Here is a 27,026-nt window from a genome sequence, read left to right as displayed (position 1 = left end):
TCCCGCAACCGCATACGTTTGCTTTTCTTAATATTATTTTACTGTTAATAACGAATCTTGTTTTTTGATATTCGAAAATTTTTTATTCATTATAAAGACGATTTATTTTAAAAATTATGCGCCTGAAATCAAGCAGGCTGAAGAAGCTTGTATCACTTTCTAAGGAATAGAAGAAGTTGAATATTTTTTGAATTTGCGCAACTCGCGCAATTTTCGCAGAAAGAGCTTTAGGCCGAGCTGCTCAAGTGAGCTTAGTGAAAAGTATAACCCTTTTCCTTCATATCGGTAGAAGTCTACATTTTGAGAGATCTGAGCGATAATTAGACTGACATCTCCAGCCTAACCAAGGACCTTCATGCTCTCGCTAGACCCCCCTTTTCGTGTCGCTTCTCCTCCCTCATCCCTCCCATTTACTGCAAAATCGCGCCCCCTTCACTCCTGAGCACCTCCCCCGTCACATTCCAATCCCGCATGAAATAAACATACCCCTCCGCTACCTCCTCCGCACTCCCCACCTTCCCCAACAACGCCGTCTCCCCCACTTTCTTCGCCATCATCTCCCTCACCTCCTCCGGCCCCCACATCTCCGTCACCGTCGCGCCCGGACTCGCCATGTTAACCCTAATCGGCGCCAGGTCGAACGCGAGGCTTTTGACGAGTCCGTGCAGACCGGAGGCGTAGAACGAGAAGAGCGTGTAGTTTGGCAGGGGTTTGTCAGCTACGCGGCCCCCGGTTAAGGTGATGGAGGAGCTGTAGGAGGGCACGAGGTAGGGTGGAGCGAGTTTCCCGAGCGCGAGGGGCGCGGAGAGGGATGATTGGGTGAGGTTTAGGGTTGAGATGATGTCCATTTCTGGTAGGGGTTTCAATTTCGGGATTCGGCCTGCGGTGAACACTATGTGGTTCAAGAGTTTCGATTTGTTGGAGGTGACGGCATCGAAGAGGGTTGTGAGGCGGGCTTCGATGTCTGGTGTTTGGAGATCGATTTCATGGCCGGAGATTAGGGACTTTTTGTCTAGGAAGGAGGCTTGGAGACGAATGATGGCGGAGGAGATGCGGGTTGGGTTTGATGAGGCGATTGCTACGGTGCAACCGGATGCTAAGGCCAGTTCGGCGACTGCGAAGCCGATTCCTGAGGTTCCGCCGACGATTAGGACGTGGTGTTCTGTGATTGAAGGCATGAAGAGTAGAAATTTGATTTGCTTAGATGAAAGAACTCAGCAGTGATCGAGGTGTTGGCGGGGAGTGGATAGACATATATTGATTGTCACAATTTGTCGGTCTGGGCGAAAATGAACTATCCGACTCGGATAAGATATACTTTCAAGGCCGATTCTCGGCGTGATCATTGCCCCGTAAGGACTCTTATTTTATGGAATAGCTCATGTTAAAGACCTATGTCCGTAAAGTTGTGAAATTATACTTTTGCTCGCAGGTAAAAATGCGAAATTGGGTTAGCGCAGGATTCTGAATGCGAGTTGTGGTTAGTCTGACATCGCTTAGAATAGGGGGCATAATAAGCCTTCGAGACTGGGTACATTACCGAGCCCCTATTCCGTAAGATCAAGACACCCTCGGGCTTGGCAATGATGTCAAGATTTGATCGCCACTCTTTATCTCTCACTCCCATTAGTTAACGCACAAAGTAGCAAAGACAAGACTAGACAGCTCGCTCTCAACTCTCTACATAGCTTATTCAAATATTTCCATTCCTACATAGAAGCGAAACTAAAATACAAACTTCGAAAAAAACCTTCCTCCACCACCAACGAACATCACAACCTCTCCCTCCCCAACATCCTCGCCCTCTGATCCCGAACCCACGTAACCGCGTCCCTCCACCTCGGCAAACTCTCCACACTCCCAGCCCCCACACTGCCCTCCCCCGTGCCCCTCTTCCTCGCAATCTCCCACTCCTTCCCCATACTCTCCTTCTCCACCTCTGCCGCTAATTCGCGCTCCCTCTCGTATTTCAATACATCGACCCCTATTGGCGCAGACGTTGCTCTTGTTTTCGCCGATGCTTTCTTCTGCTCTTTCGAATTCGAATTCGAATTCGTGGGTTTCAGGATTCCGGTCGACACCGTGACGGGAGTGGAGACTTTTTGTTCTTTGAGAAACACGCTTTGGGGGGTGAATAAGAGGGGAGGATGAGGGGGCCCGTGGACTACGGGGTGTTTGCCTAGGCCGTCGGGGTGGAAGGATGATGGGATTTCGTCGGGGTCGGCGACGGTGGATTTTGAGGGGACGGGTGGGCCGGGAGTTGGGTAGGTGTTGGTTGATATGGGGGATACAGGCGTGATGGGTCCTTTCGCGAGGGTGAATTGAGCGCTGTATACTGAAGCGTCGGAGTGGTGATGTGTGTGGTAGTGTGTTTGAGTGGTGCTGGAGATGGAGCGATTGCGGGTACGGCGGTGTCTGTAGAGGAAGTAGAGGGCTGAGAGGATTATTGCTGCGCTTGCTGGAGGGTGTTAGAGAGGATGAACATGTGAGGAGAATGTCGGTCAGAGACTAAAAGTTCCAATGAATGGATCTCACCTCCGATTGCTACACCGATACCGATGAAGAAGCCCGTACTGTCATTTGAAGTGTCTGATATGCCATCAGCGGCCGAACTTGGCGTGGATGTCGCAGATGATTGAATAGGTGCTGCGGAGGCTAACCCATGCTGGCCTTGGGTGGACGATAGTTGAAGGGTCGAGAATGTGGTGGAGGTAGATGATATGGTAAGGAAAGGTGTAACACTGAAAGTTTGGCTGAAAGGCTTGAGGCTTATCAGATCACCTGAATCTAGACGCGACATCGAGAACTTACAGACGAGGTAGACGTTTTGACTGTGGTCGAAGTGGATGTAGCGACCACTATCATCGACGTTGAGGACGTGACGGTATTGGTATTCGTATCTGGAGATGGTTTTGGCTTTGGTTTTGGCGGCGGACCAGAAGGAGGAGCTGGAGTTGGCGTCGAAGAGGAATCTGTGGTTGTTGAAGAATTGCCATCATCATCTCCATCGTCGTCACCGTCGTCCCTTCTAGCAAGCTGCCAGAGGTGTTCCTCATCACCTTGAATCAGTTCCATCATAACCATCTTACCCCTCAACACAAGGAAACAAGTGCAAACCACTGCTGATCGTAGTTTGTGGGTCAACAATCTATATGAAGACTCGTCGACGCTACAGATAAGGACTGACTCCACAACCAGAAACTGGATGTGGAGGCCCAGTGCAACGACCTGGTTCCAAAAGAAGCACAATCCGTCTCAAAGCACCCGGCAAACCTTAAGCACGGATCGCCATTGCAGCTGTCGAAAAGCTTCGGCACACAACCTGTCTCCGTCGATCGTGGGTCTCACTTCAGATTCTCCGGACCATTCATCTGGAAGACAGTGTGGGGGATTTCCTACCTTAAAGATGAATATAGAAACATCGCCGAGAGGATTTGCAACTTGGCCGTGTCTGGATTGTACGATATGGCCATAGCCCCCGGCCTCTACGTAACCGAGACCACTTGGCGTTTGAAACGTTCAGTCCGTGTGTAGGCACCTCAAGATACCGACGTATTGGGCAAATCACGGGTAGAGATAGTGTTGGTCGTGAAACAAACTGCCGAGGATAATGTTTCAGATCGCTTTTGACAGCCAGTGGAGAAGGAACAGAAGACCGGAATGCACCAACCCCGGTAGATAAGTTTTCCAGACGAGAGGTTTGACCCTGTAAATTCTCAGACTGGTAGTTGCTTCAATAACATTGTTTGTGGAGGTATATTTCTCCTCGAGAACTATAGCCAAGAGGAGAACTACTTCTCGCTTGCCAAAACAGTCTCATGTTCGATACCCTCACCTGGGACCTGGCCATCGTCAGCCAAAGCCTTCAGATCAGCTTCTCCCATCACCCCATCCCATCCATGTTCAACGAGATAGGTGCGGAACCTTGAATCTCGAGCACTCAAATCTTCGTCCGTCAGAGGCTCCACAAAGAAATAAGTGACAAGAACCCCAAGAACTCCGACAATTGCTGCGATAATAAAAGTCCACCTCTTTCCAAGATGGGTTTGGATTGGAGTAAAGGCTTGAGTACCAATGGCAGCACCGGCTTTTCCCACGGCAGCGGATAGACCATAACACGTTCCGCGAACAGAAGTGGCATACGATTCAGAGGAGATGAGACCAAGCATGTCTCCGGGACCTAGGTTTCCAGAGCTTTGCATCAGTCCATAGAAAATGACGAACAAAGGCACGATCTTCGTGATCTTATCATAGGCACACCCGATGATGAGACCAAAGACAAGATATCCGGAGAAGCCAAGCATCATGGTGTTCTTGCGTCCAATGATGGTACACAGCCACGCACCTAGGAAGACTCCCGGTAGTGCAAGGGATCCAAGGAGCAGATTCCATTCCGCTGTCTGAAGTATAACATGCTTTGACGACGTGGGGATGACAGACGCAATGATGGTACCTGAAAAGACCCCGTTCGGAAATGTAACAAAGTCGTAGAGGAACCATGCACCGCACGTCCCAATCAAGGACTTCCAATAGTATCGAAGAACCAGTTTGTAGGGGACGTCTTTTTTGATTGCGCCACGTCGGTAAAGCTTACTGTTCAACATTCGGATCCGGAAGTAGAAAACTGACAGGGGAAGCAAGCATCCTATGCCGAAACACACCCGCCAAACAGTGCTATAGTGGGCCTGATGGCACGCTGAGAAGACTATGAGGAAGACTGAAACCGCAAGAGGAGTTCCGAATGACAGCGGAAGATTCGTTACGAGAATGAAGATCGGACCCCGGTTCTTGAGCGAATGTTCGTTGGCTGCTTCTGATGCTGAGGTGGAGGAGGCGGGGTACTCGCCTAGAAGAAAAGTTAGAAGCATTTCAATATTCTTTGCTCCTGAATCACTTACCACCAACACCAAATCCTACGATTCCTCTGGCGACAGTCATCATCCAAAACATGCTGGTATCCTATCAGTATCATGCCACACAATATCGCTATGCGACGTACCCTTCAATTGTGTATCCATTCGAAGCTGTAGCCAGTATTCCTCCAATAACGATCATCATTGTGGTTGTGACAATAGCAAATTTTCGACCCAAGTAGTCGCATGTCAAGCCCACGATCACCTGCCCAAAAATCTCTCCAACTAACAGCGCGTTCGAGACTCGGGTCTTGACTGTTGCGGTGTACTGTTTGGGGTATTCTTTCGCAAGGATGACGTTCGCCATGGTCATGATGTTATTGAAGTAGCCATCTGAGATGAGGGCAACGCCAGAAGCAATCTGCAAAGAGTCAGTGGTAGCTTTAGGGCAGGAAGTATGTGCATACAATTGTAAAGATGTCAGAGAGTCGCTGGCGCTTGCTGGTAACAATTGGCGCAGACTCTGGGGAATCTGGAGAGGGCCTTTGATCCAACTTCTCGTCTGCCATTGTCCCTACAGTATCGAGGTATAAGCTTGGCTGTACTGAGATGCGATTTCGAATTGGATTCTTCGCGATTGCTTGCAGAGGTCTCTTTATAAGGTATGCCTCGGGCGATGTTCCTCTTCTTATCAATTGTGTGCCGGCTGGGTCCAGCCGGCGATAGCGTTAGTAGTCTGGTGTAGTCTCTGCAGTAGCATGTACCACGTTGGTGGTATTTTGTACCCCACGTAGATCGGGCCCAATGGATTTATGGTTCTTGGCAACGTGTCCGTCCCTTTCATCGCGCTTGCGAGCATTGTGGGCTTCGCCTTGCGATATGGTGTTGCAATCTGGCCCAGGGTGACGCAGCTTCTTCGATCTTGGGATATTGACCGCATGTCCACGAGCTTCCTCGTCCTGCTTTGAAGCCTAGGTACCGGAGTCGCAGCTAGAAGAGGAAGGTATGCATCGCATTTCGGCGATAGTTCTGTGCCACTGCATTACTGCATGGGTCGGTCGGAGAGGAGCTGGATGTGTTGGATGTGTTGGAAGTGTTGGAAGTGTTGGAAGTGTGCGCGTGCAGCATTTCCTGCTGGGGCTGCCGCCGGTTTGGCGTGCTGACAAATTCTCCCTAGCTGCCTGGACTTACTCACTTGACGACATATCTTCCAACAATTCTTTGCTCTATCACATACAACAACACTGCTCAACACCATCGACGGCCATGAAGTCAATGCACAAGAGCCAACTCCGTGAATTTTCTCATCTGAAATCTGCGTGGACTTTCAGTATGCTGTAAAGAGGAGAATTCAGCCCTTGGGCGGCTCTGCTGGTGGTGGCGGCTTGCTTGACCTGTGGTCAGTGATAACAATGAATAACTGAAGGGCAATCCTTCTGGTTTAACCCCTAAGGTACGAGATGTAGATCGCTGGTTGAAAGAAACGAGGAGCATCTTCGAGACGATGCACTCTGCATACGTCTCTTGGAGGGAATCTGTTTGATGTTTCCAAGTTACAGAGCAAGTCAAATGTCAAGGAATCCTCTATATGGAGTGTGATGGTATAAATTGACAATCAAAGGAAGTGCCACAAACTTGGATGGCAAAACAAAGCCGGAATCTGCAACTAAGCATTGAAGATCGTTGCTTGTCAACATGAACAAAGTGCGTACCCCACAGTTCGCAGACTAGATTTGCTGAGAAAGGACTGAAAAGTTGATATTCTAGCAGGCAAGCCTCCATAATGCCGCGCAAGGCAGTGGATGGGATCTGAAGAGGCAGTGAAAAGGGAGGAGGGGAGAGGGAAGGGGTTTTGGTAGGTTGTGGAAGATGGCCAGACAGACTTGAGAGCCAGACAATGGTAGCATTTGAGCCAACAATGTACATCAGTGTGTATTCTATGGCTTGTGAAATGCCAAAAGGACTGTCTTGCAGCATCTGATCTGTGGAAAGTGAGATGCAGGTAGGGATACCTTCAAAGTAGCCTTTCTGGACCAGAACTGCCACTGCAGACTGTGAGTTTCTGCTTCGTCCCGCATTGCGTCCACTGTTGTCGATTATCGTTCTTTGTGCCCAATCCTTTGCTATTCGAAGACTGCAGCAATCATGATTGTACGTCCTGGTCAATGTGTGGCCTTTCATGCATCATCAGCCTTGCATTGCAGCCTTATGTCCTGCAAAAGAAAACGATAACCTTCTGCGATTTTAGTAGGTGATGTTCTCCTCTCCTTTCTTCGCAGCAATTGCAATGATGGATTCCTGTCTACAATACAGATACAGAGAGTGAAGGAGAGGAAAGAAAGTCAACAGTCATTGGCCAATTAGCGCTGTCGGCAAATGTGGTTAGATCGAAGCTCCAAAACGGTCAGATCTTCCAATCTTCCTTCCCCAGATTCCAAATCAGGTCGGAATCGCATCGTGGGGGCTCAAACCCTTAGTTAGCCCTGCTCCGCTTGTTTTCTGTTTGTGTTCGATTCCTCCATCATCCGGATTGTTCTCCGGTGTCACGTTCTTCCTTTCCGTGACTGTCGTCTCTTCAGCCAATACACCTACAAAGCCGACAATACACGGTCAGAACCGCGAGTCAATCTACCATGGCGCCTATTCCCATCTCGAAGCCGGGTGAGGATGCTTTTGACAGCTTGGACTGGGATCCCGATCTCTCTTCTGTCAAATCCGCAGATGAATCTCCAGAACCTGTCCCCATCACACCACAGCCTGTCCAACCCATTGCCTATACAACAGTTGGGTCTGTTGTCAATCCAAACCTTCTTCCTCAACTATCAGCCCCCAACCGTATTCAACGAGAAGGCGCGAACCGACGTCCTCTAATGTCCATTCTTCAAGGTCTGCAACCTCACTCGGCGCAAAGACGCGGTCCTCCACCTCCTCTTAATATGTCGAACTCGATGCATTACGCTCAACAGCTCAGTGCCCGTCCCTCGAACCCCGGTAATCAGAATTCCTTCCCTCGAACCTTCCAACCTGCAATTCCAAATATGGAGCACGAGCAGGCTACACCAGTGCAAGCAGTGCAAGCAGTTCAGGGCTTGGACCAGAACTCTTTGCCAATGTTGTCGCAACAAGAGAGGGACAGTTTGATGATGCAATACGGTACATACAATGGTGTTCAATCTGTGGCTTCGAACGCCTCTTCGCCCTTGAAGCGGTCCAACTTGCAGCAGGTCTCGAGGCATCAAACATTCAATGTCAAGGAGTCGTGCGATGAGGACGCTCGTGGTCGATCCCAGGCTACTGCTGTCCAAGGCCTCGACAGAATGCAGACCCTCCAACGTATGGCCAAGTTCGAGAATCCGAATCAGCAATATGCTCGCGAACGCTTGTCTATGTTTTCTGCAACAAGAGCACAACCCTCATCTGCCAATCCTCTTGGCGAGCTGAATCGAGAGTATCAATTCCCTCCTCCAGGCATCTCCGGTCCATCTGTACCACAATCAAATCCTCTTCTTGGACCTGAAGGCCGTGGCTATCAAGAAGCTCCTCCCCTACCCAGTCGACCATATGGATACCCTCAACCACTAACCGCTGGACCCCCTGGTCAGCGTCAAGCGCGGCCCTCCCTCATCACAAATACCATTGTTGCACAAGACAACACGGCTCCGTCAAGATGGGAAGGTTCGGATTGGTATAACTCAATGGGAACACACCAGGCAAGCAATACTTGGGGCTACCAACAAGCAGCACAGATTCCAGGACAACCCACGCCGGTTCCAGTTGCGGATCTCGACAAATACAACCGATATCAACCAGTCAAGGTTGTTGATACCATGCCCGATACCGAAGCCCACAAATACTTCCCCTACGGTCTTCCGCCTACCTTCGGTCACCAATACAAACAACTGTCGCGCAAGGATCAATCCACAATGGACATCGCTTCCGGACTACCAGAGAGAGAAAGTAGTGTGAGCAAGGAGCAGGTACTAGATGATTGGTTCTACTACGGTCAACGACGTATGTGGGGTATGAGTATGGATGATCATACGGAAGAGATGCGAAAGCGCTTGGTAGCTAGAGAGACGACCTTTGGTGCCTTTCCTCCTCCTCCCCGCAAGAAGTTTACCGAATCGGTCATCCCCAGAAAGGTCACTGCCAAGGAGATGGATCAGATGAGTGTTGGTGAAGCAGCTGCTCCTATTCTTGGCGCGGCGTTCGGCACCCTGCTATCCCTGCACGACAAAGGAATTGGTTCTGCGAGCGAGTACAGTGGTTTCGGCGAGCCTGATCCCGACTGGGTTGACTCGAATCCCAAGGCAAATGGCAGCATGTTCGGAGAGGATTGGGGTCGTTCGCTGAAATTCCAGGGTTACGTCGACTCTTACAAGCAATCTCGCAGCTTCCGTTAGTGTAGATGTTTGGCATACTTGCTTGGGTTATCAATAGCTTCTTCGATGCTTTTGTCATGGATGGAAATACGACGGGAGCATGGTGAAATGGATCAGATAGAGCCTTTTGCATGGAGTTGGCTTTTACAATGGACGAGCAAGATGCCCCTAGAATAACGAACGAATAATGACAACGAAACAATGAAACAAATCACTTGTATCTGTCGCACTGGCAGTGAAAACCCCGAAGGTGATCACGTTTGTAGTCTTTTCAATCAGTTACTCACTAACTGGAAAGCTCTCCCCAATCCTTTCTCTGTCCCTTGATCTCTTCCAGATCCAAGTGGCTTCATATATCCATGCTCCTCGTCTGGGAAACCACTTTTCAGGGACACTTCACTCGTGGTGAAGCATTCATTACCGGAAACCTCCAAGACCCTCCTTTTTCTTTACCAATGGGCTCAGGGGTCTTGTACGTTACTGGGCTTGTGCTGTGGAATCTATGCTGATTTTATCCTTTTCACTCTCGCCCTCGCTCATGATACACACTATCCCCTTCCCGCAGAAGCGTTGAAATCTTCCAACAACTTCATCCGCAATGTTTCTGACTTGCCCACTGCTGAATGGAGAGTCAGTCGTACTGGATGTCCATTCCTGGAGATTGCTCGGGTTCCTAGGGTGAGATGCTGTCTCAGCCGAATCGTCCTCTCCTACAGTACGAATCGGATGTTCTGCTTCTGGAGAGGGTTCTTTGAGATTTTGTTCTCGTTGGGGTTGTGGGTTGTGAAGTGGGGAAGATGTTCTTTTTTGTTTCTTGCTTGGTTTTGTCTGGGTTTCTTTTTCGGGTGCTGTTATGCTGTGTGAGATGGGTTTTGGGGTGGGATGGGTGGGTGGTGGTTCTCATGGCTGGGGAGAGGCTTTTTTCGTGCTCTGTTGAGGTTCAGCTTGTCGGAGTTTCGTGTTCTTCTGTTCTCGAATAGAGAACAGAGATGGTGCTTCTGCTTCTTCTTAGTCTCTCGCGTTCGAGAATGTCGAGGAGATTCGATTGAGATGAAACGTTGGACGAGGAGCTCTTTCGAAATCTTGCTCTGACTCGCCAGGAACAGAGATATCTCCCCAAGATCTTCTCCATCCTCATGTTGGCTTTGTCAAAAGGGTAGCAGGGAACTCTAGAACTGAAGGAGCTTCTCCAACATGTCAGAAATATCACCACTAGCAATGAGTGTCCTAGAGCCGCGTGTACTGAACTCATGAGAACTGATCGGTGACTGATCATCATGAACATCACCTCCATTGGTGGAAGAGGGAAGTGGGGTCCGTTCAACAGCTGGCTTGTCATTTGAATAGATGCTTTGTTTGGCAGACTTGGGCTTGATGCTTGTGTCCGACTTGAGAGTTGTAGCTGCGCACGCCATGACATTGCCCATATGCCAAGCAAAATCTTAATTCAACATCTGTTTTGGATGGAGAGCTTTCCAGACCATCATATTCTACTGCTCAAATCCGTGTCTGGTTTTCTCATGATCTGGACCAAGGGGCCGGTCTGTCACTGACTTGAGTCATTGGTGACGTGAACAAATGCCACTCCTTATTCCTAGCCGGCTCAGATCAACTATTGGCTGGAAATTGCGGTCTCCAATTTGCTCGTCTTTGGAGCTAGTTTGTGCCGCTCTGTACTATCGCGCACACTTTCGAGTTCTCTTTCAGTTTCCTTGCGCATTACGGGCATTGGTGCTTGGGTGTGGGAGACAGAACGCTTGATGCTCGTTGCTGTTGAAGCTGTTCCGTCAAGAGGCGTCTCTTTAAGTTGGATATAATTTGTACTGCGGAAGATGCGTTGTTGTGAATATGTCAAGAGAGCTTTTGCGACTTTGCCAAGCATGCCATCGGCCGTTGGAGGTGACAATACTTACGAATGAGGATTTGAGAGATGAAAGGAAGTTGAGTTAGCTTCCCTTGAAGAATCGCTGCTGTTGTCTGTCGATTTACTTTCTTTGAGCGTGAAGAAGTCGATAGATATCGGATTCATAGTGAATCTAGCCATATAAAGAAAAAGAGCCGCAACGAGTTCACCTAAGACATTTGGTAGAAAGTTCCAGAATAGTCGATGTGAATTCTTTGCTTTTCAAGATGTGGTTCTTGCTTTTTGAGTCTTTGACATATTCTACGGCAACATGGCACAAGAATTTGGTAAATTTTACAAGCTCACAAAAACGTCATCATTTACGTGCCTTTTCTGCATCCTCAACAGAACAACTCCCACCTTCATCCATTACCTTCGGCATATGCGATGGATCTTCTAGAAATGCATATGGAGGGGTCAGGCGCCGTCGCTCTATGGCAAGGGGAGCGATACGCTCTGTCCGGAGTAAAGATGGAAGCCCGGAATTCCAGCTAGCGGAGTTGATCAACGAGGAAAATGCTAGTCTCGACAGGATGAAAATGTGGCTGTCCGATTGCAAGAGCCTTCATAGCCAGAGCTGCCAGGTTCATGATGTGATACGATCGTCTGGATTGAAGCTAATGCATTGACTGTGTCACGAAACGAATAGTAACCGCAAATCCCGATGATGGTTACGTTGCGCTTAGCTACGTTTGGGGAGCCGCAAAGAATTCTTCACTATGTAGGTCGTCTCACGATGGAGAAATCATACTCCCAGGCACTGTGTCGAGAGTCATCGAGGACACTATCTTTGTCGTTCGATCTCTTAATGGCTGGTACTTCTAGGCCGACCAATTCTATATTGATTAAGAGAATAGCCAGGAAAGGCAGATTCAGATTACCAACATGGACAAGATATATGAAGGGGCTATTGCGACTATTGTGGCGGTCTCCAGTGATGGAGCGAACTCTGGTCTTCCGGGTGTGTCGTGCCGAAGACTTCATCAGCTAAGATTGAAGGTGGGAAACATGGTTCTAGCTTCAACACTTCTACAAGTCTCTGTTTTACTGACGGCTTCGACTCGGGCAACCAGAGCCTGGACTTATTAGGAAGCGGCTATTTGGAGGCGATATTTTTTCTTCACGGATCACCTAGTTTATCATTCATGCATAGCCATGGACTGCTGCGAGGGCCTTGCTGAGACGGGACTCTTTGACGTATGTGCTATCGGTGAGAGTCGCGAGTTCTAAATATTTGGCAGCGGTACAAGCAGGCTTGGGGGTCTATTGTCTGTCCAGGTTTACGGACTACTTCCTTATGCATACATGGGAAAGAATCGGGTTAGGGCGGATGAGACAACCATAAGCTCTATTTGCAATAAAGTTAGTTCTTGAAGCTCACTAGAGCTCTTCCTCGTTGCTTGAGGACAATCCTGATTTTCTGGTTTCGACCTTAACAAACTCGTTCTGTCACTTCTGTGAAGTAACAAAGATTACGCTTAGTATGCGCGCTGAGAGTTGCCTCTTTAAATATATGTGTAGTCGTTAGCTAACTTGAATATTTAAGATTAAAATGTGATAAAGTCTCGATACTATCAAATCATCGTGAGTAGTCCATGTCACCCAAATGAAAGGGCATAGTTCGTAGGGTTCGTCAACCTGCATAGACAGTGTCTTGTAATACTACATATGACTGATAGTACTATGATACAGGACGATATATAAGCAATGCTACTGCAACGATTTATGCGGTACGGGGTACTTACAGACCACCAAAGGCGAATAGAACCGACAATTTCACCTTCGATAAAGTATCAATCCGCATCGATTGCACCATCCAGACCGCCAGCCCAATAAGAGCAAAATCCACCAGTGAATTGGGCGTTTCTCCCGCGGCAAGGAAAACTCGAGCGCTGACGCAAGTGCCTTTGACGTTCTGATTCCACAGCTTCTCGGGCGGGGTACTTTCGAACTAGTGTACTAAATAAGTGACAATGGACCAGAGCAGCTGCACAATGCCGAGAAACCAGACACCCAAAACAAACGGCCAACTGATCCAGAATAAACGATAATATAGGAAGCCAAGACACAATTTCGCACACAGCTGCTGCATACAGAATTGAGCCGACATGACGTATTTGGCCTAGTGGAGACGTGAGGAGAAAAGAAGCTTGGTTGTACTTATCCATGGTGAGCTCACATATCTTTGTCATTTTCACGACATCTGCACTCGTCAGTTCCGTTGTGCTTCTACCGTTCATCACCGACACGACTGAGGAAGCGCACGGTTAGCATAGAACTGATTAAAGTGAAGACTGTAGACAGTAGGTAGCAACTCACGGTACAGCAACGGCGTAACATATGCGATGAAAAAAAAGGTAGCTAAGACGGCACACCAGTCTTCGGCGCCATACTTGTGACGAGCAACTTTCGTAGCTACAAAGCGGAGCACAGTAGCCAAGATGGCGAGCGATACTCCCACCATAGCCACAGAGAAAGCCGTCTCTTGCAAACCTTACCTAGGTAATATCTCAGTGCCCAACGATCGCATCCAATTAGAAGTTCAAGAAACAATTAAAGAATAATCGGGCTATGGATCGGCTGCAGATTTATAATAAATGATCGTAGCCTCGTAGCAAAAAGCGAGCTCGCATGCGATCTGACTTAGCTATGGTCACGTGCTCGGGGGGGCGTCGAAATTTCGGAAGCCATCTAAGATTACCTTAGCGGCGTGACCTGCTAAGGCTGTCCACAGCCTTGAGACTAAAAAAGCTTTTCTACAAGGTGTGGAGATTCCACAGGCTGTTCACAGGTTAAGCATAAGAGAGCTAAGTCAGCGCACCCATTAAAAGCCGGTGGCGGGCGCTTAAGCTTCCTATAGGCTATAGTCCCTGGGACCGTCCACTGTAGTCCACCACACCGCCCAATCAGCACCCACCACACCACCTGCAAGCTAGGCAGGTTTCATGCGCAAGTGAATTTTGGCCGAATCGAGCGATTTTGAAGCTATTCACACAATTTGTTGAAGTTTGAAGTCACACACAAGCATCCGAAGGCATCCGGAGCATCTTCGGGCTCTAAAATATAACCTCGGCACTCGGAAAGCCGCGAAAAAGCCTTAAAAGCCTTAAAAATAAGAAATAAGCTAGGCAACCACGCTAAATGCTCTCACAGCCTGTGGACAGCCTGTGGAATTTGGAGAGGCTGTGGATTAGTCACAGCCTGTGGAAAGCCTCATCTCGGAACATAGTGCTTAAAATATTGCCAACAAACCAAATTAAACCAACAGTTATGTTTCACAACTTACGTCAATTTCCCACCTTTTCCGTCGCACAAGCATACCCAATTCACCATTACCTATTAAAATACACCGACCCTCCACAACCCAAGATTCAGCGCGTCACGGCACAATTCTCTCCAACGCCTTACTCTCAACAAACTACCAGTTTCTGACCTACCTCCAACCATTGATTCTACGGCGCAATGCCCACAGCAACCCTGCTGCCCGAATCAGACCTAGACCCCACCTCCGCATCGTTGGACTACGATGTCTGGTTACGAAATCGCTACGCCAAAGATGACAACTCAGGTGTGAGAGCCAGTCATGCTAGTGTGGCTTTCCAGAGCCTCAACGTGTATGGATATGGTTCTGCGACGGATTATCAGAAGACGTTTGCGAATTATCCTGGCGCGATATTGAGAGATACTATAGCTTGGTTTGCGAGAAGAGGTGCGACGAAGATTCATATTCTGGACGACTTTGAGGGCGTAGTGCAAAATGGAGAGATGTTATTGGTTTTGGGCAGGCCGGGTAGTGGGTGTAGTACTTTCTTGAGGACCTTGGCGGGACAGACTAGAGGTCTTCAGGTCGATAAGGCTTCTATCCTGAATTATCAAGGTAACTGTTCTTGCAATCGGTCCTTTGTCCAACGATTAACTCCGGTTGACAGGAATCTCTGCTCGTACGATGCATTCCGAGTTTCGGGGTGAATGTACATATCACGCCGAGTCTGATTTTCATATTGCCCACCTCACTGTCAGCGAGACATTACAACTTTCTTCCAAAGCAAGGACGTCCCATGATGAATTGGAAGATTCAGGCAAGAGCTGGAAATCCTATGCTGCCGAAACCCAAAACGCAACTCTCTCGGCTCTGAACTTATCCAGTGTGGTAGACACCAAGATAGGCAATACTTTCATCCAGGGTATCAGTGGAGGAGAGCGAAAGAGAGCAGGCATTGCAGAGATCATGGTTGGTGGAAGCCCTTTTCAATGCTGGGACAACAGCACAAGAGGACTGGATAGCGCTAATGCGTTGGAGTTTCTCAGAGCTTTGAGACAGTCTACGACTATTCGCCAATCTGTGTCTTTGGTAAGCCTTTACCAGGCATCTCAGGATATGTATGATGTAAGTACCCTTGATGTTCTTGAAAGTTGTTTTGGAAGTGGGATTGACATTGGAACAGATATTCGACAAGGTTATCCTGTTGTATGAAGGTCAAGAGATCTTCTTTGGTCCTGTCGCTGAAGCGAAAGAATATTTCGTCAAACTGGGATTCGTATGTCCCGAGAGAAGTACTACAGCGGATTTCTTGACATCTCTCACGAATCCGGCTGCACGAATGGCCAAGTCGGGAACCCAAGCATGGTCTTCTCGAAATCCCGAAGACTTTGCTCAGGTCTGGAAGTTGAGTGCTGAGCGAGCTCAACTTCAAAAAGACATCGCGGACTATGACGAGAAATTCTCATTCAAGTCAGATCAACTAGCGGAGTATCGAGCTGTTAGAAAGGCCCAGAAGTCACCTCACATGTGAGTAATTCTCGAACCCACTTTGTCATTGCCGTCAAAATTCAAGAACTAACAAATTGCAGGAGACAAGGAAGCCCTTACACCGTTTCTCTATCCAAGCAAATACATGTTTGCATTGTCAGAAGTTTACAACGACTCCGCAATGATCTCCAAACCCCACTGTCTGCTATTGGTGGAAATTTCATGGTGTCGATCATTCTCGGGAGTATGTTCTATAACATGCCGGATACGACAGACAGCTTCTTCGGACGCGGTGTCTTGCTGTTCTTTACAATCCTGCTCAACACCTACTCGGGTGCTTTTGAGGTTAGTATTCCCGCTCAATCAAAATAGAACTTGACTGCCATTGATGATAAACAGGGTGTAGGTCTCTGGGAAACCAGACCAGTCGTCGAGAAGCATTTCAGTCTTGCATTATACCATCCCACCGTCGAATCCATCGCCTCGATCCTCTGCGATATACCCAACAAATTCCTCTTGACGTTTGCTTTCAACATACCATTCTATTTCTTAGCGAATCTCAGAAGAACTCCTGCGGCATTCTTCACCTTCTACCTATTCGCCTTTACAAGCTTGGTTGCGGGGTCGATGTTATTTAGAACGATCGGTGCCATGTCGAGAACACTGACTACTTCGATTGCTCCTGGAGCTGTGTTCGTTTATGCTTTGACTATTTATACTGGATTCGTTCTGCCTATCCCGTATATGCATCCGTGGTTTAGCTGGTTTCGGTACATCAATCCGGTGACATACGCTTTTGAGAGTTTGATGGCGAATGAAGTAAGCTTTTGTCGATCTAAATGAAGATACAACTTTTTAATAACTGTGGAATAGTTTAAAGGCCGCGAATTCAAATGTCCGGAATTTATCCCCAGTGGTCCAAGTTACAAAGATGTTGGTCCGGAGAATCACGCCTGCAATGCTGCTGGGGCGGCTTTTGGATCTTCTGTGGTTGATGGAACGACATATATTACCAACGTATTCGATTTCTACCCAGAGCACGAATGGAGGCATGTACCTCTATTCCCACATGAATGTCCAAGCTAACGTGTACATAAATCTTGGGGTCATAATCTGCATGGGCACGTTCTTATGTGGTCTCTACCTCGCTGCAAGCGAATGGATTCCTCTACAAGGATCAAAAGGAGAAGTACTCATCTTTCCACAAGGACACTTCAGTCTCAAAACAGCTTCTAAAGACGAAGAATCTCAAACACCAAACGAGAAGCCATTGCAGATCATCGAGACCGCGACAGACGAGGCAGAACCAACACCGATTGAAGGACATGGAAAGTCGATTCAGTTTCTTTGGGATAACCTCACCTATGATATCCCGACAAGTCAAGGTCCGAAGAGAGTTCTTCATGGCATTCAAGGATGGGTTCGTCAAGGAAGTTTGTCTGCGGTGATGGTATGCTCATCTTAAGTAATCAAAAAGCACTTGCTAACAACATTCAGGGACCCTCAGGAGCCGGCAAAACCACTCTCCTCAACGTTCTCGCTGATCGTGCCCCCGGAGGCATTGTAGGAGGAGAAATAGTGAAAGGCGACCAAGACGACAACAAACACAGCTTCGCCCGCAAAGTAGGCTATGCCCAACAAGCCGACATCCACCTCTCCACCTCCACCGTCCGAGAAGCTCTTGAATTTAGCGTCACACTCCGTCAATCCGAAGAATACTCTATTCAAGAACGACTAGCTTATGTCAAGGAAGTCATCGAACTCCTTGACATGGGCAGTTTCGTGGACGCAGTAATTGGAGTCCCAGGAGAAGGACTGAACGTTGAACGCAGAAAGAAAGTCACCATCGGCGTCGAACTTGCCGTGCGTCCCGAGCTGTTACTTTTTCTCGACGAACCAACTTCGGGGCTGGATAGTAATACAGCATGGGCTATTTGCACATTACTGAAAAAATTGTCTCAAAATGGACAAGCGATCTTGTGCACCATACATCAGCCGTCGGGAGAACTGTTCCAGATGTTTAATAAATTATTGCTGCTGTCTGAAGATGGAAAGCAGACTTATTTTGGGGATGTTGATCCGAAATGCGAGACGGTGATTAAGTATTTTGAGACACAGGGTGGGAGAAGTTGTCTTGAAGAAGAGAATCCTGCGGGGTGGTTGTTGGAAGTTACGAAAGCCAGCAGCGACCATACTAAGAGCTGGGCAGACAAATGGGCTGCTGCAGAAGAGAGAAAGGAGATTGAGCATCTGATCAGTGAGACGAAGAAGAGTCTTCAAGATCATCCTGCACCTCAGACCTCAAGCCCAATTGGACGAACAGAATTTGCTCGCAGTTTCTGGACCCAATTATGGATTCTGACGAAGAGAAATCTCCTTCGAGACTGGAGAACTCCTTCTTACTTATACTCCAAATCCGCTCTCGTCATTGCAGCAGTAAGTTTCCCCTCTCCTTCCGGATACCACATACTAACAAGACTCAGGGTTTAGTAAACGGCTTCTCCTTCTACCACTCCACCAACACCCTCCAAGGAATCCAAAACCAAATCTTCGCCATCTTCCTCTTGCTCACTCTCTTCAGCAACGTCGTCCAACTGATCATGCCTCAATACATCGAAAACCGCGACTTATACGAAATCCGTGAACGTCCCTCCAAAGTCTATTCCTGGCCCGCTTTCGTGCTCTCAAACACTATTGCTGAACTTCCCTGGCAGACACTATTGTCAGTCGTATTGTATGCAGTATGGTATTATCCTGTAGGTATGAATAGCAATATTCCGGCTGGAGAGGTGAACGAGAGAGCGGGATTGCAGTTTCTGTTTATTTGGAGCTTCATGATTTTCACATCTACGTTTTCGCAACTGGTTGTTACCCCATTACCTGGTGCGGCGTTGGGGGTGAATATTGCTAGTTTGTTATATTCGTTGAGTTTGATCTTTTGTGGGTATGTTGCTTCATCTCTTCTATCCTAATCTCTTTCGTATTTTTAGAAGAGGCTGCGTTGCTAACTTCCAATCCAGCGTCCTAGTCTCACCCGCAAAACTCCCTCGCTTCTGGATCTGGATGCTTCGCGTTACACCCCTGACATACTTCGTGAGCGGCATGGCGTCTACAGGCCTCGGCCGCCTTCCATTGACTTGCTCACCGAACGAATTCCTCCATTTCAACCCCCTCGTCGGTCAGGATTGTGGTACTTATCTAAAGGAATATATGTCCTATGCAGGTGGTTCTCTACTTAATCTTACAGCGCAGCAAAACTGTGAGTTCTGCCCGCTGAGCGATGTCGATGCGGTGTTGAAGAGTCTGGGGATTTATTATGAGGATCGATGGAGGAATTTCGGGATTACGATGGTTTATAGTGTTGTTAATGTGCTGGGTGCGTTGGGGCTGTATTGGGCTTTTAGATTGCCGAAGAGGACGAAGGGGTAAAGGGGCCTGGGCTGTGGATGGGGAGATTCGCTCTGGCTTGGAACTTGCTGGGTAATTTTTGTGTGTGTACTTTACTTATTTCGCAAGAATTTAGCCACTCAAACCAGAAGCTTTCCATATTCACCTTGAATGCCTGCATCTGGATCTACGAAATTTGGCGTCACGCCTTTTGGTGGTGGAATCGTGGAGACATTACGTGGAAGGGCTTCGAGATAGCTCGGATCGAAAGAACCCATCTCGCTCGGGAGCGGCGAGCGTTCGGCTCCAATCGTCGAGGTAAAATATATAGATAGCTTACTGTTCTTGCCGGAATTGCAGCGCCTTTTGTAGTAATTATAGGTATGCTCTGATGGGTTGAGGATGTCTTCTTTTGTCCAGGACTTCTGTAATTCTGATCTCAGTAAAATCTCACCACAATCCTTGTAGAGCCTCATTTTAGTTGCATAACATTGAAAGTTTTAGTACTCAATGTTCGGCTCATGACAAGTGACCCATGACCAAGCCGACCGGGTACTTGGGTAATACGGCAAGTATATGCAATCCCACAGACCAACGCATACCGTTATCAAATACTTACATTTCAGAGGCACAGTAGCTTGGATCTCCGGAGTACGATAATACCAAGGCGCATTCCGAACCCGAGATGCCCATTGGCAAGGATGAAAAAGGTCATGCTGCAGATAACTCGCATGCAATTCACATGGATATTGATGAACGAGAATCCGATAACAGGAAATGTTCGTTGTCTGAGAACGGGTGCGTGCAGTATTGGCCGGTGGCGGCCGTGGAGGACAAGGCAATCAAAAGGGTAGGAGTGAGGCTGCACGAATTTCGAAAACCAACAACCAACAACCAACAAACAAGCCAATTTCAATTTCACGCCACAATTTTGTCAACTCGACTCAACGCCGTCGAGGTTGACGGTCAATTGAGAACGCCTCTTTCTTGCTTCTCTTTTGATATCCTCTTAGCGAGGCAGGTGTTTCAGTCATTCTCTCATTGTACGTCAGCCTGGCAATAGCTGTTCGTGGCAGCCTCAAGTCGTGGAAGTTGCGAAATCCTACGCAGCTCACTAAAATGGGTTTCCAATTGATGAACTTTGGACTGTTCGGTCTTGGTTTGGGCAGCATATTCACAATATGGATCGTCAACGTCTTCGTGAAAGGCTACCAAGCTCGTCGTCTTTTTGTCCAACTCAAGAAGCAGGGCGTCGTAAGTCACCTTCAAACCGAGAAAGATGACCTTCAATTGACACATTACAGCCCATGCCAGAGCATAACATCTTCCTTGGACATTTGCTCGCCATGAAGCCCTACATCGATGATCTGCCGAGTGATGCCCACCCTGTCTACTTCTTCGGAGGCATGATCAAAGACAAGTTTCCTGGCGGAGTCTATTACCTCGATATGTGGCCATTTTTTGGTCCTATGCTCGTGTGCGCTTCTCTCAATGCAACCGTGGAAGCTACTCAGAAGACGGCAATTGCTCCTAGGAAGCCAGACTTCTTGGACAGATGGTTCCTGACCATTGCTGGTGGACCGAATCTCTTCACGATGGAGGAAACACAATGGAGATCTTGGCGAAGCATCTTCAATCCCGGTTTCAGTCAGGCACATATCTTCAAACTGGTTCCTACGATTGTCCATGAAGCGCTTGTATACCGAAAGCTATTACTTGAGATTGCTGAGAAGGGAGAGATGGTTCGTCTTGATGAAGAGACTTTGTGGTTTACAATGGACATGATCGGATCCTTGGTTCTGTATGTTACTTTACCAATTTTGTGGAATTCTTGCTAACTCTCAGCAGCGAGGATAGTCTGAACTCCAAGAAGACCCAAAACCCACTGGCAGTCGCAATGCTTAGCCAAGTCGAATGGCACTTGGGAGATGCCGAGCTCAACCCCTTTGTCCGATACTATCCTGTTCGTCTCTATCATCAATGGTTGAACTCCCGCCGCATGAACGCCTATATCGGCAAAGAACTCGACATGCGATACGCCGCATACAAAAACAGCCTTGAACACGGGGACGCAGGAGACAGCAAATCGGTCATTAGCCTAGTTTTAGACGGATACCTGAAACAGAACGGAGGTGTCGAGAATCTGCCACCATCGTTGGACAAGACATTCAAATCATACGCCACATACCAGATCCGAACATTCCTATTTGCGGGCCACGATACCACAAGTAGCAGTCTGTGCCACGCATACTACCTCCTGAACAAGAACCCTGAAGCCCTCAAGAAACTCCGGGAAGAACACGACGCGGTTCTCGGAAAAGACCCAGCTGCAGCCGAGGAACTCATAAGCAATAATCCAAATACCCTCAACCAATTGGTGTACACCAATGGGGTCATCAAAGAGGCTATGCGTTTGTTTCCACCTGCAGCAGGAGCTCGTCAAGGAGTTGATGGTGTTGATATCGTTGACGACAACGGAGTCAGATTCCCTACAAACAATGCATTGATCTGGATTCTTCACAGCTCCATCCAACGCAACCCCAAATACTGGCCCAAGCCCGACGAATTCATACCCGAACGCTGGATGGTCGAAGCAGACGATCCCCTGTTTCCTACCAAATGGGCATGGAGACCTTTTGAATTCGGACCCCGAAACTGCATTGGTCAAGGCCTAGTGATGAACGAGCTGAAAGTCATTCTTGCCTTGACTGCTAGAGAATTCGATATCAAAGACGCATATGAGGAGTTCGATAGGTTTCATCCAAGAAAGGGGTTGGTCACAGTTGATGGAGAAAGAGCATATCAGATTGAGAAGGCGGGTGCTCATCCTGCTGATCATTTGCCTTGCCGTGTTACTTTGCGGAAATAAATACTCGGTGTGAGAGGACAGTATTACACTGCGTTTTTCAGGTAGATGCCCAGTCTACTACAATTGGCAATTCCATGGGCCCTCTGGGGTTAGAAGGACCAGAACCGGCTATTGCTTGAGAGCTAGATACCTAATAATTCAAACTTTGGACTCCTCACGATTTTGCCTTTCGCAAGGCTGACTGATTGACATTGAAGATCTCTCTACTATTCACGACTCGTTTAAATCTAACGTGAGATTACACCACTTTTCTTGCTTCTGACAATTCGATATTCGCCCTTACACAACCGGATTGGATACTTCGTATCCATGTCCATTGACCACTAACATACATATACATACAATCTAGCCTTAAATTGAATGTTCAAAATAGGCTATTTCGTATCGGCGGCCCTAATGCCAAGGGCGCGGGCTGAGCGTTTCCCCAAAGAACTATCTTCGAGATTTCCCAAGCGCCGTGCTCGATAAGAGTTTGGGTGGTTGGTGAGTGGGAGGGGTTGAGACGGGATGGTATACCATGTTCACCATTTGAAGCACATGAAAGATGGAGTCTAGTAGGTGGAAACACGCTCTATACCCAAACCCAGCCCATCCAAAATAAACAACCCCACGGTAGTCACTCTAACTCTATTCCACGTCCCTAACGCACATCCTCCTTTCGTCTCCGAATTCGATACCGAATCGCACCCATCGGTCTCTGAACTTCAATCCCTTACGAAACTTCATCAATCCGCATCTCCTTCTCACTCGCCAAAATCTCAATATCAAACATCGCCGTCGTCATAGCCGCTCCCATGAGAAATAGCTTTCTTGGCAAAATGTCGTCCGGGACAGATGCGTGCGCCGCCTCCATACGGGATCCAATGGCCTAGCGTTGCTTTTTCTGCAAATACCGGCTCATCACCTCTTCCACTCTCTAGTTCGGTTTTGAGAAGTTCGTCGTAAGCAGGTAAATTGGAGGGCATGATTGCACTACGGAGAATTGGACCAGAGAGCGGGTCCGAGGGGTACGCGAGGAAACGTTCCGCCCAGAAAGATTCGATAGGGTGAGAGTTATTGATCCCGGTATTCCAGACATGGGAGTCGGATTGTGCTTCGTGGGTTGATATGACGATGGTGCTGTCTTTTGGAAATTTCCAATTGTTGACTTGGACTTCTTCTATTGTTTCTCTAGGGATGAAGGGATGATCGAATAAACGGAGACATTCGGCGTATACGGCTTGGAGACGGGGAAGTTTGACGAGGGTTTTGATGGAGGTGGGGTGGAAGGTGGGTGTTAGGAGGGAGAAGGAGGAGAGTTCGGCGCGGATGGAGGTCCGGAGGAGGGGATCTTTGTGGATTTGGAGAACTACCCACATCATTGTTGGGACGATGTTGTATATTAATCTGAAAGATTTAGTAAGTAAATGGTATGAGGGAGGAGGGAGAGGGAACGTACGCCCATGTAAATCCCAAATCCGAAGAAGCGGCTGCATCTGCATCAAAGCCCCTGAAATCCGCAAACATCGTCTGCCTACTCCTCATAAACTCACTTCCCCAATACGGATCCGCATCACCATCTTCCTCGACACACTCTGGTACCCACTCCTCCCTCGCTCTCCGATGCCAATCCTTAATATTACCCAACAACTTATCGCGAATCCCATACGCCTTGGGAGCAAAGATCCTCGGAATCCCTTTCGACAACACAGGAGTAACTCTCGTATACGTAGCTAAATCCTCTGCGAAATCCGGATTCTCTCTTTCGAGAATAGATCCACAACTCGCTTCCACCACCGCCAAGGCAAAATCTCTTTCAAAGAAAGAAAGAAGACTAGGATGTTCGATCCATTCATCAAAGGTATTTAATCCTTTTAATCTCGCTTCGAAACTTGTGAGCCATCTCTTATAGAAACCTGCGAAATGCTTGCCGGACGTAAATGCCAAAAGAGAGGTATGAGTGAGGTAATCGATGCGATCTTGAGGTTGAACGTGGCTTTTGGAGCGGGCTTTTCGTTGAATCCAGAATTGTCGGCGACGTACACGTCAAGGGCGGATTTGGGCATGCCGAACAGGTATTTGAGACAGTAGATTTGCGCGGTCATACCGATCATTTGGGATTCTTTTTTCCAGAAGGCGTTTATGTTTGCTGCGCCTTGGAGGACGAAGAATTTCTTGGTGAAGAGGCGGAAGGCGAAGGGGTTGGGGGTTTTGAGTGCCCATCTGTGTGGATATCAGCTTGAGATTGAGTCCTGGAATGGGAATTGGTTTAGGGTGGGGAAAAGAACGAACGTTGAATTGTGGATAAATTTCTTGGTGTCGAATATGATGCTGGGAATGCTTCCCAAGAGAGGAATGGCATATGGAGCTGTAGGAGGAAACTTTGGCTCCAAAGAATCCGAACGAACGTTGAGGTCCCATGATACTCGAGAGACAGCATATGTAACCAAACAAGCAATGACTGAAAACAGGATTGGACCAAAGATAGGATCAAAAGCTTTCTCCACGACGGGAGTCAAAGATTCAAAAAGCCATGCCATGATCAAGATGGCGTTTTGGTTTCCAAAAATTTTAAGATTTTGAGAGGGGTGCAGGCTTGAAGCCACAAAGAAAACAAATTTCACCACGTACGTATGTATATGTAAGACAAGAGATGGTGGGAGCCTTGTATCCTAGCTTCTTCACCTTGGAAAGGAGCCTACAGAGCTCTAACCAAGGAACGAGGTCCTGCCTAGCTGGGATTGGACCCTTTTACGGCCAGCATTACCAAAAAGATTTCACGGGCATTCCTACATCCTGGCATATCTTCTGGGCGGAGCTTGCCCTGCATCAGAATATAGAACAAGAGATGCATATCGTCAGACGTCAAGGGTAGCTCGTTATCGTGAACTCCCCAGATATGCGGGGCAGCACTCCGCCCTGTCGAGATTGTCGTGGTGGTGTTATATGGTGCTGTGTGGTGTCTTACCTGATACGCATATCCGGGCCGAATCTCTCAGATCATTCGTCGTACAAGAAGAATACATGTACACGCACTAGATAATGCCATTCCGTGGTGTGGTTATATGGTTTTGTTTGCGTTGGCACAGCCTCATATTTTGATTTTGGTGCTTTCTTGTGGAAAGAAAACCTGCATATGCAGCTGTGCGGTTAGTCTCGAGTTGACAGCAGACAACCTCCAAGTACTGCGCCGCAGACGAGAATCGTGTATGACTGGAATATCTCCAATTACTCCTCTCATCATGAGGGTAGTGAAGCCACACTTACTTTGGGGGTTATACTGTTTCCCTTCTCTCCCGTTTTCCTTTTCGTACAGTGTGAGCATCGTAGTTCTTTTAAATGAGTGTCTGAGACAATATGTCGAGTTTGTTGGAGACTATTCATTTGGGGTTTGATACGCCTGAGAATGAGACTATTATTTCTCACGCGGGGAGAATCCCGCTTAAGAATTTGAGGGTATAGAGCTTCCCGGTTGTCTTTGCAACAATGGACTGACGGTTGATAGGTAGCAGCTGCAGTGCTCTTTGGTGTCGCGGCATTCTCAGTCATAGCTCGCACGATACGGAGACTCGTCCTATTTCTTCGATTGAAGCTCGATGATGCCTTTGTCTGGTTTGCATTGATATGTCTCGGTGTAGCTTGCGCAAGTTACTTTGAGATGATATACACCATCATATTGGAAGAGGCAATAGCTATGGATCCCGATGTCATAGTTCCCATCAATGAGATTGCCGCTATACTCTCGTCCATCACGTACATCGATATCTTTCTTTGTACCGTCTGGACTTGTACATTCTCTGTCAAGGCATCCTTTCTGGCGCTCTTCTGGCATCTGATTCATGGCTTGTCGAAGCAGATCAATACCTATTATTGGGTCGTCGTTGGTTCTGTCCTTGCCAATTGGTTGTTCTTGGTCGTGGAGGCGTTCATTCTTTGTCCTGAATTTGGGGAAAAGGCTGGTAAGTGTCCAAGACAATGCTCTTCGAGATATCATACACTGACTAAGTATGCTCAGTCAAATGTTACCCAGAAGACAATTACTTCAAGACCCTTCTTCTAACCATCCTCATCACCGTTTTGGATGTCACAACCGACATCATGAGTAAGCTCCACCCTCTCAGCACTGACAAAACTCTAATCCTTCTCTCTAGTCGCCATTATCCCCATTCTTATCCTCCGCAAATCTCGCACGAAGCTCCAGCAAAAGTTCTCCCTCGGCATATTCCTCTGCCTCTCCTTCATCATGGTGATCTTCGCCCTTACCCGCGTAGGCGGTCTCAAACGAGGCGACAAAGTAGACGTAACATGGGCCATATTTTGGCAATTCTCCGAAGGCTGCGTAGCCTGTATCATGGCATCCATCGTTCCCTTCCGGACCCTCTTCGTCACCCTCGTATCCCGCAAGAAGAAGCAAGCTCCCAACGCCTCCCCGCGCAAACTCTCTACTTGGCTCAAAGAGCGACTGTGGAGAAGATATAGAACTAAAAGTTCAGATGAAGCAAATTGGGTTGAGATGGACGAGGGTCCTAATGCGCTGCCTAGACCTCCTGTTGCTTTGCTATCGGGGTTGAGGACTTTTATAAGGAGGAATGGGAGGAGTCAGAGTGGCGATACGAGTGTGATGGTTACGAATACTTTTGATCTTGAAGAGAGCGTTTCTGCGAATCCAGAGAGGGATTATCAGAATTATTTGAGGAAGGCTGCGTTGCCGAAGATTCTGGTGAGTTTTGTTGTTCCCTGCAGAGGGGTGAGATGCTAATTTGAGATAGGAATCTGAACGTTCGCATAGTCGGCAGTAGGGTGCTGATGGGGTTGTTATTACTTCAGAAGTTTGATTTATCTGCAACTTTGACGTGGACTTGTATAGGCGTCATCCAGTCAGGTCATATATCATGTATTTAGC

The 27,026-nt window shown here is 47.9% G+C and overlaps 10 protein-coding genes across 10 annotated transcripts; 4 read left to right on the top strand and 6 right to left on the bottom strand.

Moving 5' to 3' along the window:
* Window positions 1-410: 410 nt before the first annotated feature.
* LY89DRAFT_709066 (NAD(P)-binding protein) lies at window positions 411-1,512 on the bottom strand (the record flags this gene model as incomplete). The annotated part of the gene is made up of 2 exons (XM_018217730.1): window positions 411-1,162; window positions 1,497-1,512. The coding sequence occupies 2 exons, from the start codon at window positions 1,510-1,512 to the stop codon at window positions 411-413; spliced, it is 768 nt and encodes a 255-aa protein (XP_018068462.1).
* Window positions 1,513-2,376: 864 nt separating this feature from the next.
* Window positions 2,377-2,879, bottom strand: LY89DRAFT_687354 (uncharacterized protein). Its single transcript, XM_018215478.1, has 2 exons — window positions 2,812-2,879; window positions 2,377-2,761 (listed from the first exon to the last, which is right to left on the bottom strand). The coding sequence occupies exons 1-2, from the start codon at window positions 2,863-2,865 to the stop codon at window positions 2,444-2,446; spliced, it is 372 nt and encodes a 123-aa protein (XP_018068461.1). The 5' UTR covers window positions 2,866-2,879; the 3' UTR covers window positions 2,377-2,443.
* Window positions 2,880-3,414: 535 nt separating this feature from the next.
* LY89DRAFT_152971 (MFS general substrate transporter) lies at window positions 3,415-5,543 on the bottom strand. Its single transcript, XM_018205426.1, has 4 exons — window positions 5,321-5,543; window positions 5,000-5,274; window positions 4,899-4,951; window positions 3,415-4,846 (listed from the first exon to the last, which is right to left on the bottom strand). Exons 1-4 carry the CDS (start codon window positions 5,420-5,422, stop codon window positions 3,792-3,794), a joined length of 1,485 nt encoding a protein of 494 aa, XP_018068460.1. The 5' UTR covers window positions 5,423-5,543; the 3' UTR covers window positions 3,415-3,791.
* Window positions 5,544-6,316: 773 nt separating this feature from the next.
* On the bottom strand, window positions 6,317-7,260 carry LY89DRAFT_152909 (uncharacterized protein). The gene has a single exon (XM_018205425.1). The coding sequence runs from the start codon at window positions 7,032-7,034 to the stop codon at window positions 6,438-6,440; it is 597 nt and encodes a 198-aa protein (XP_018068459.1). The 5' UTR covers window positions 7,035-7,260; the 3' UTR covers window positions 6,317-6,437.
* On the top strand, window positions 7,261-9,510 carry LY89DRAFT_152889 (uncharacterized protein). Its single transcript, XM_018205424.1, has one exon. The coding sequence runs from the start codon at window positions 7,487-7,489 to the stop codon at window positions 9,254-9,256; it is 1,770 nt and encodes a 589-aa protein (XP_018068458.1). The 5' UTR covers window positions 7,261-7,486; the 3' UTR covers window positions 9,257-9,510.
* Window positions 9,511-12,726: 3,216 nt separating this feature from the next.
* Window positions 12,727-13,712, bottom strand: LY89DRAFT_687351 (uncharacterized protein). Its single transcript, XM_018215477.1, has 4 exons — window positions 13,458-13,712; window positions 13,318-13,389; window positions 12,884-13,089; window positions 12,727-12,819 (listed from the first exon to the last, which is right to left on the bottom strand). The coding sequence occupies exons 1-3, from the start codon at window positions 13,600-13,602 to the stop codon at window positions 12,932-12,934; spliced, it is 375 nt and encodes a 124-aa protein (XP_018068457.1). The 5' UTR covers window positions 13,603-13,712; the 3' UTR covers window positions 12,727-12,819; window positions 12,884-12,931.
* Window positions 13,713-14,405: 693 nt separating this feature from the next.
* LY89DRAFT_651179 (uncharacterized protein) lies at window positions 14,406-19,424 on the top strand. The gene is given in 10 exon segments (XM_018212141.1): window positions 14,406-15,015; window positions 15,068-15,525; window positions 15,584-15,927; window positions 15,990-16,233; window positions 16,288-16,707; window positions 16,762-16,905; window positions 16,925-17,338; window positions 17,386-18,324; window positions 18,372-18,832; window positions 18,909-19,424. The coding sequence occupies 10 exon segments, from the start codon at window positions 14,601-14,603 to the stop codon at window positions 19,315-19,317; spliced, it is 4,248 nt and encodes a 1,415-aa protein (XP_018068456.1). The 5' UTR covers window positions 14,406-14,600; the 3' UTR covers window positions 19,318-19,424.
* Window positions 19,425-20,582: 1,158 nt separating this feature from the next.
* On the top strand, window positions 20,583-22,144 carry LY89DRAFT_590661 (cytochrome P450; the record flags this gene model as incomplete). Its single annotated transcript, XM_018209604.1, has 2 exons — window positions 20,583-21,080; window positions 21,128-22,144. 2 exons carry the CDS (start codon window positions 20,583-20,585, stop codon window positions 22,142-22,144), a joined length of 1,515 nt encoding a protein of 504 aa, XP_018068455.1.
* A 764-nt stretch (window positions 22,145-22,908) lies between these two features.
* Window positions 22,909-24,663, bottom strand: LY89DRAFT_737095 (cytochrome P450; the record flags this gene model as incomplete). The annotated part of the gene is made up of 4 exons (XM_018220216.1): window positions 22,909-23,530; window positions 23,583-24,006; window positions 24,060-24,346; window positions 24,416-24,663. 4 exons carry the CDS (start codon window positions 24,661-24,663, stop codon window positions 22,909-22,911), a joined length of 1,581 nt encoding a protein of 526 aa, XP_018068454.1.
* A 989-nt stretch (window positions 24,664-25,652) lies between these two features.
* LY89DRAFT_564565 (uncharacterized protein) lies at window positions 25,653-26,525 on the top strand (the record flags this gene model as incomplete). The annotated part of the gene is made up of 3 exons (XM_018208517.1): window positions 25,653-26,082; window positions 26,139-26,225; window positions 26,275-26,525. Coding segments are annotated over 3 exons (768 nt in total), but the record flags the coding sequence as incomplete, so codon positions are not given.
* Window positions 26,526-27,026: the final 501 nt, after the last annotated feature.

The sequence above is a fragment of the Mollisia scopiformis genome, assembly GCF_001500285.1.
Source record: "Mollisia scopiformis unplaced genomic scaffold LY89scaffold_18, whole genome shotgun sequence".
NCBI lineage: Eukaryota > Fungi > Ascomycota > Leotiomycetes > Helotiales > Mollisiaceae > Mollisia > Mollisia scopiformis.
Note: the sequence above shows the minus strand (reverse complement) of the source record. Positions and strands in the feature narration are given on the sequence as shown.

Coding starts and splice junctions, on each gene's coding strand:
- LY89DRAFT_687354 (XM_018215478.1), bottom strand. CDS start 2,865: ATGATAGTGGTCGCTACATCCACTTCGACCACAGTCAAAACGTCTACC. Junction 2,762..2,811: donor TCAAAACGTCTACCTCGTCT/GTAAGTTCTCGA, acceptor ATAAGCCTCAAG/CCTTTCAGCCAAACTTTCAG.
- LY89DRAFT_152971 (XM_018205426.1), bottom strand. CDS start 5,422: ATGGCAGACGAGAAGTTGGATCAAAGGCCCTCTCCAGATTCCCCAGAG. Junction 5,275..5,320: donor TCTCTGACATCTTTACAATT/GTATGCACATAC, acceptor GACTCTTTGCAG/ATTGCTTCTGGCGTTGCCCT. Junction 4,847..4,898: donor CGTAGGATTTGGTGTTGGTG/GTAAGTGATTCA, acceptor CTTTTCTTCTAG/GCGAGTACCCCGCCTCCTCC.
- LY89DRAFT_152889 (XM_018205424.1), top strand. CDS start 7,487: ATGGCGCCTATTCCCATCTCGAAGCCGGGTGAGGATGCTTTTGACAGC.
- LY89DRAFT_651179 (XM_018212141.1), top strand. CDS start 14,601: ATGCCCACAGCAACCCTGCTGCCCGAATCAGACCTAGACCCCACCTCC. Junction 15,526..15,583: donor CATCTCAGGATATGTATGAT/GTAAGTACCCTT, acceptor ACATTGGAACAG/ATATTCGACAAGGTTATCCT. Junction 18,833..18,908: donor TTGAGTTTGATCTTTTGTGG/GTATGTTGCTTC, acceptor CTTCCAATCCAG/CGTCCTAGTCTCACCCGCAA.
- LY89DRAFT_687351 (XM_018215477.1), bottom strand. CDS start 13,602: ATGGTGGGAGTATCGCTCGCCATCTTGGCTACTGTGCTCCGCTTTGTA. Junction 13,390..13,457: donor TGTTACGCCGTTGCTGTACC/GTGAGTTGCTAC, acceptor GCGCTTCCTCAG/TCGTGTCGGTGATGAACGGT. Junction 13,090..13,317: donor CGTGAAAATGACAAAGATAT/GTGAGCTCACCA, acceptor TTAGTACACTAG/TTCGAAAGTACCCCGCCCGA.
- LY89DRAFT_152909 (XM_018205425.1), bottom strand. CDS start 7,034: ATGAAAGGCCACACATTGACCAGGACGTACAATCATGATTGCTGCAGT.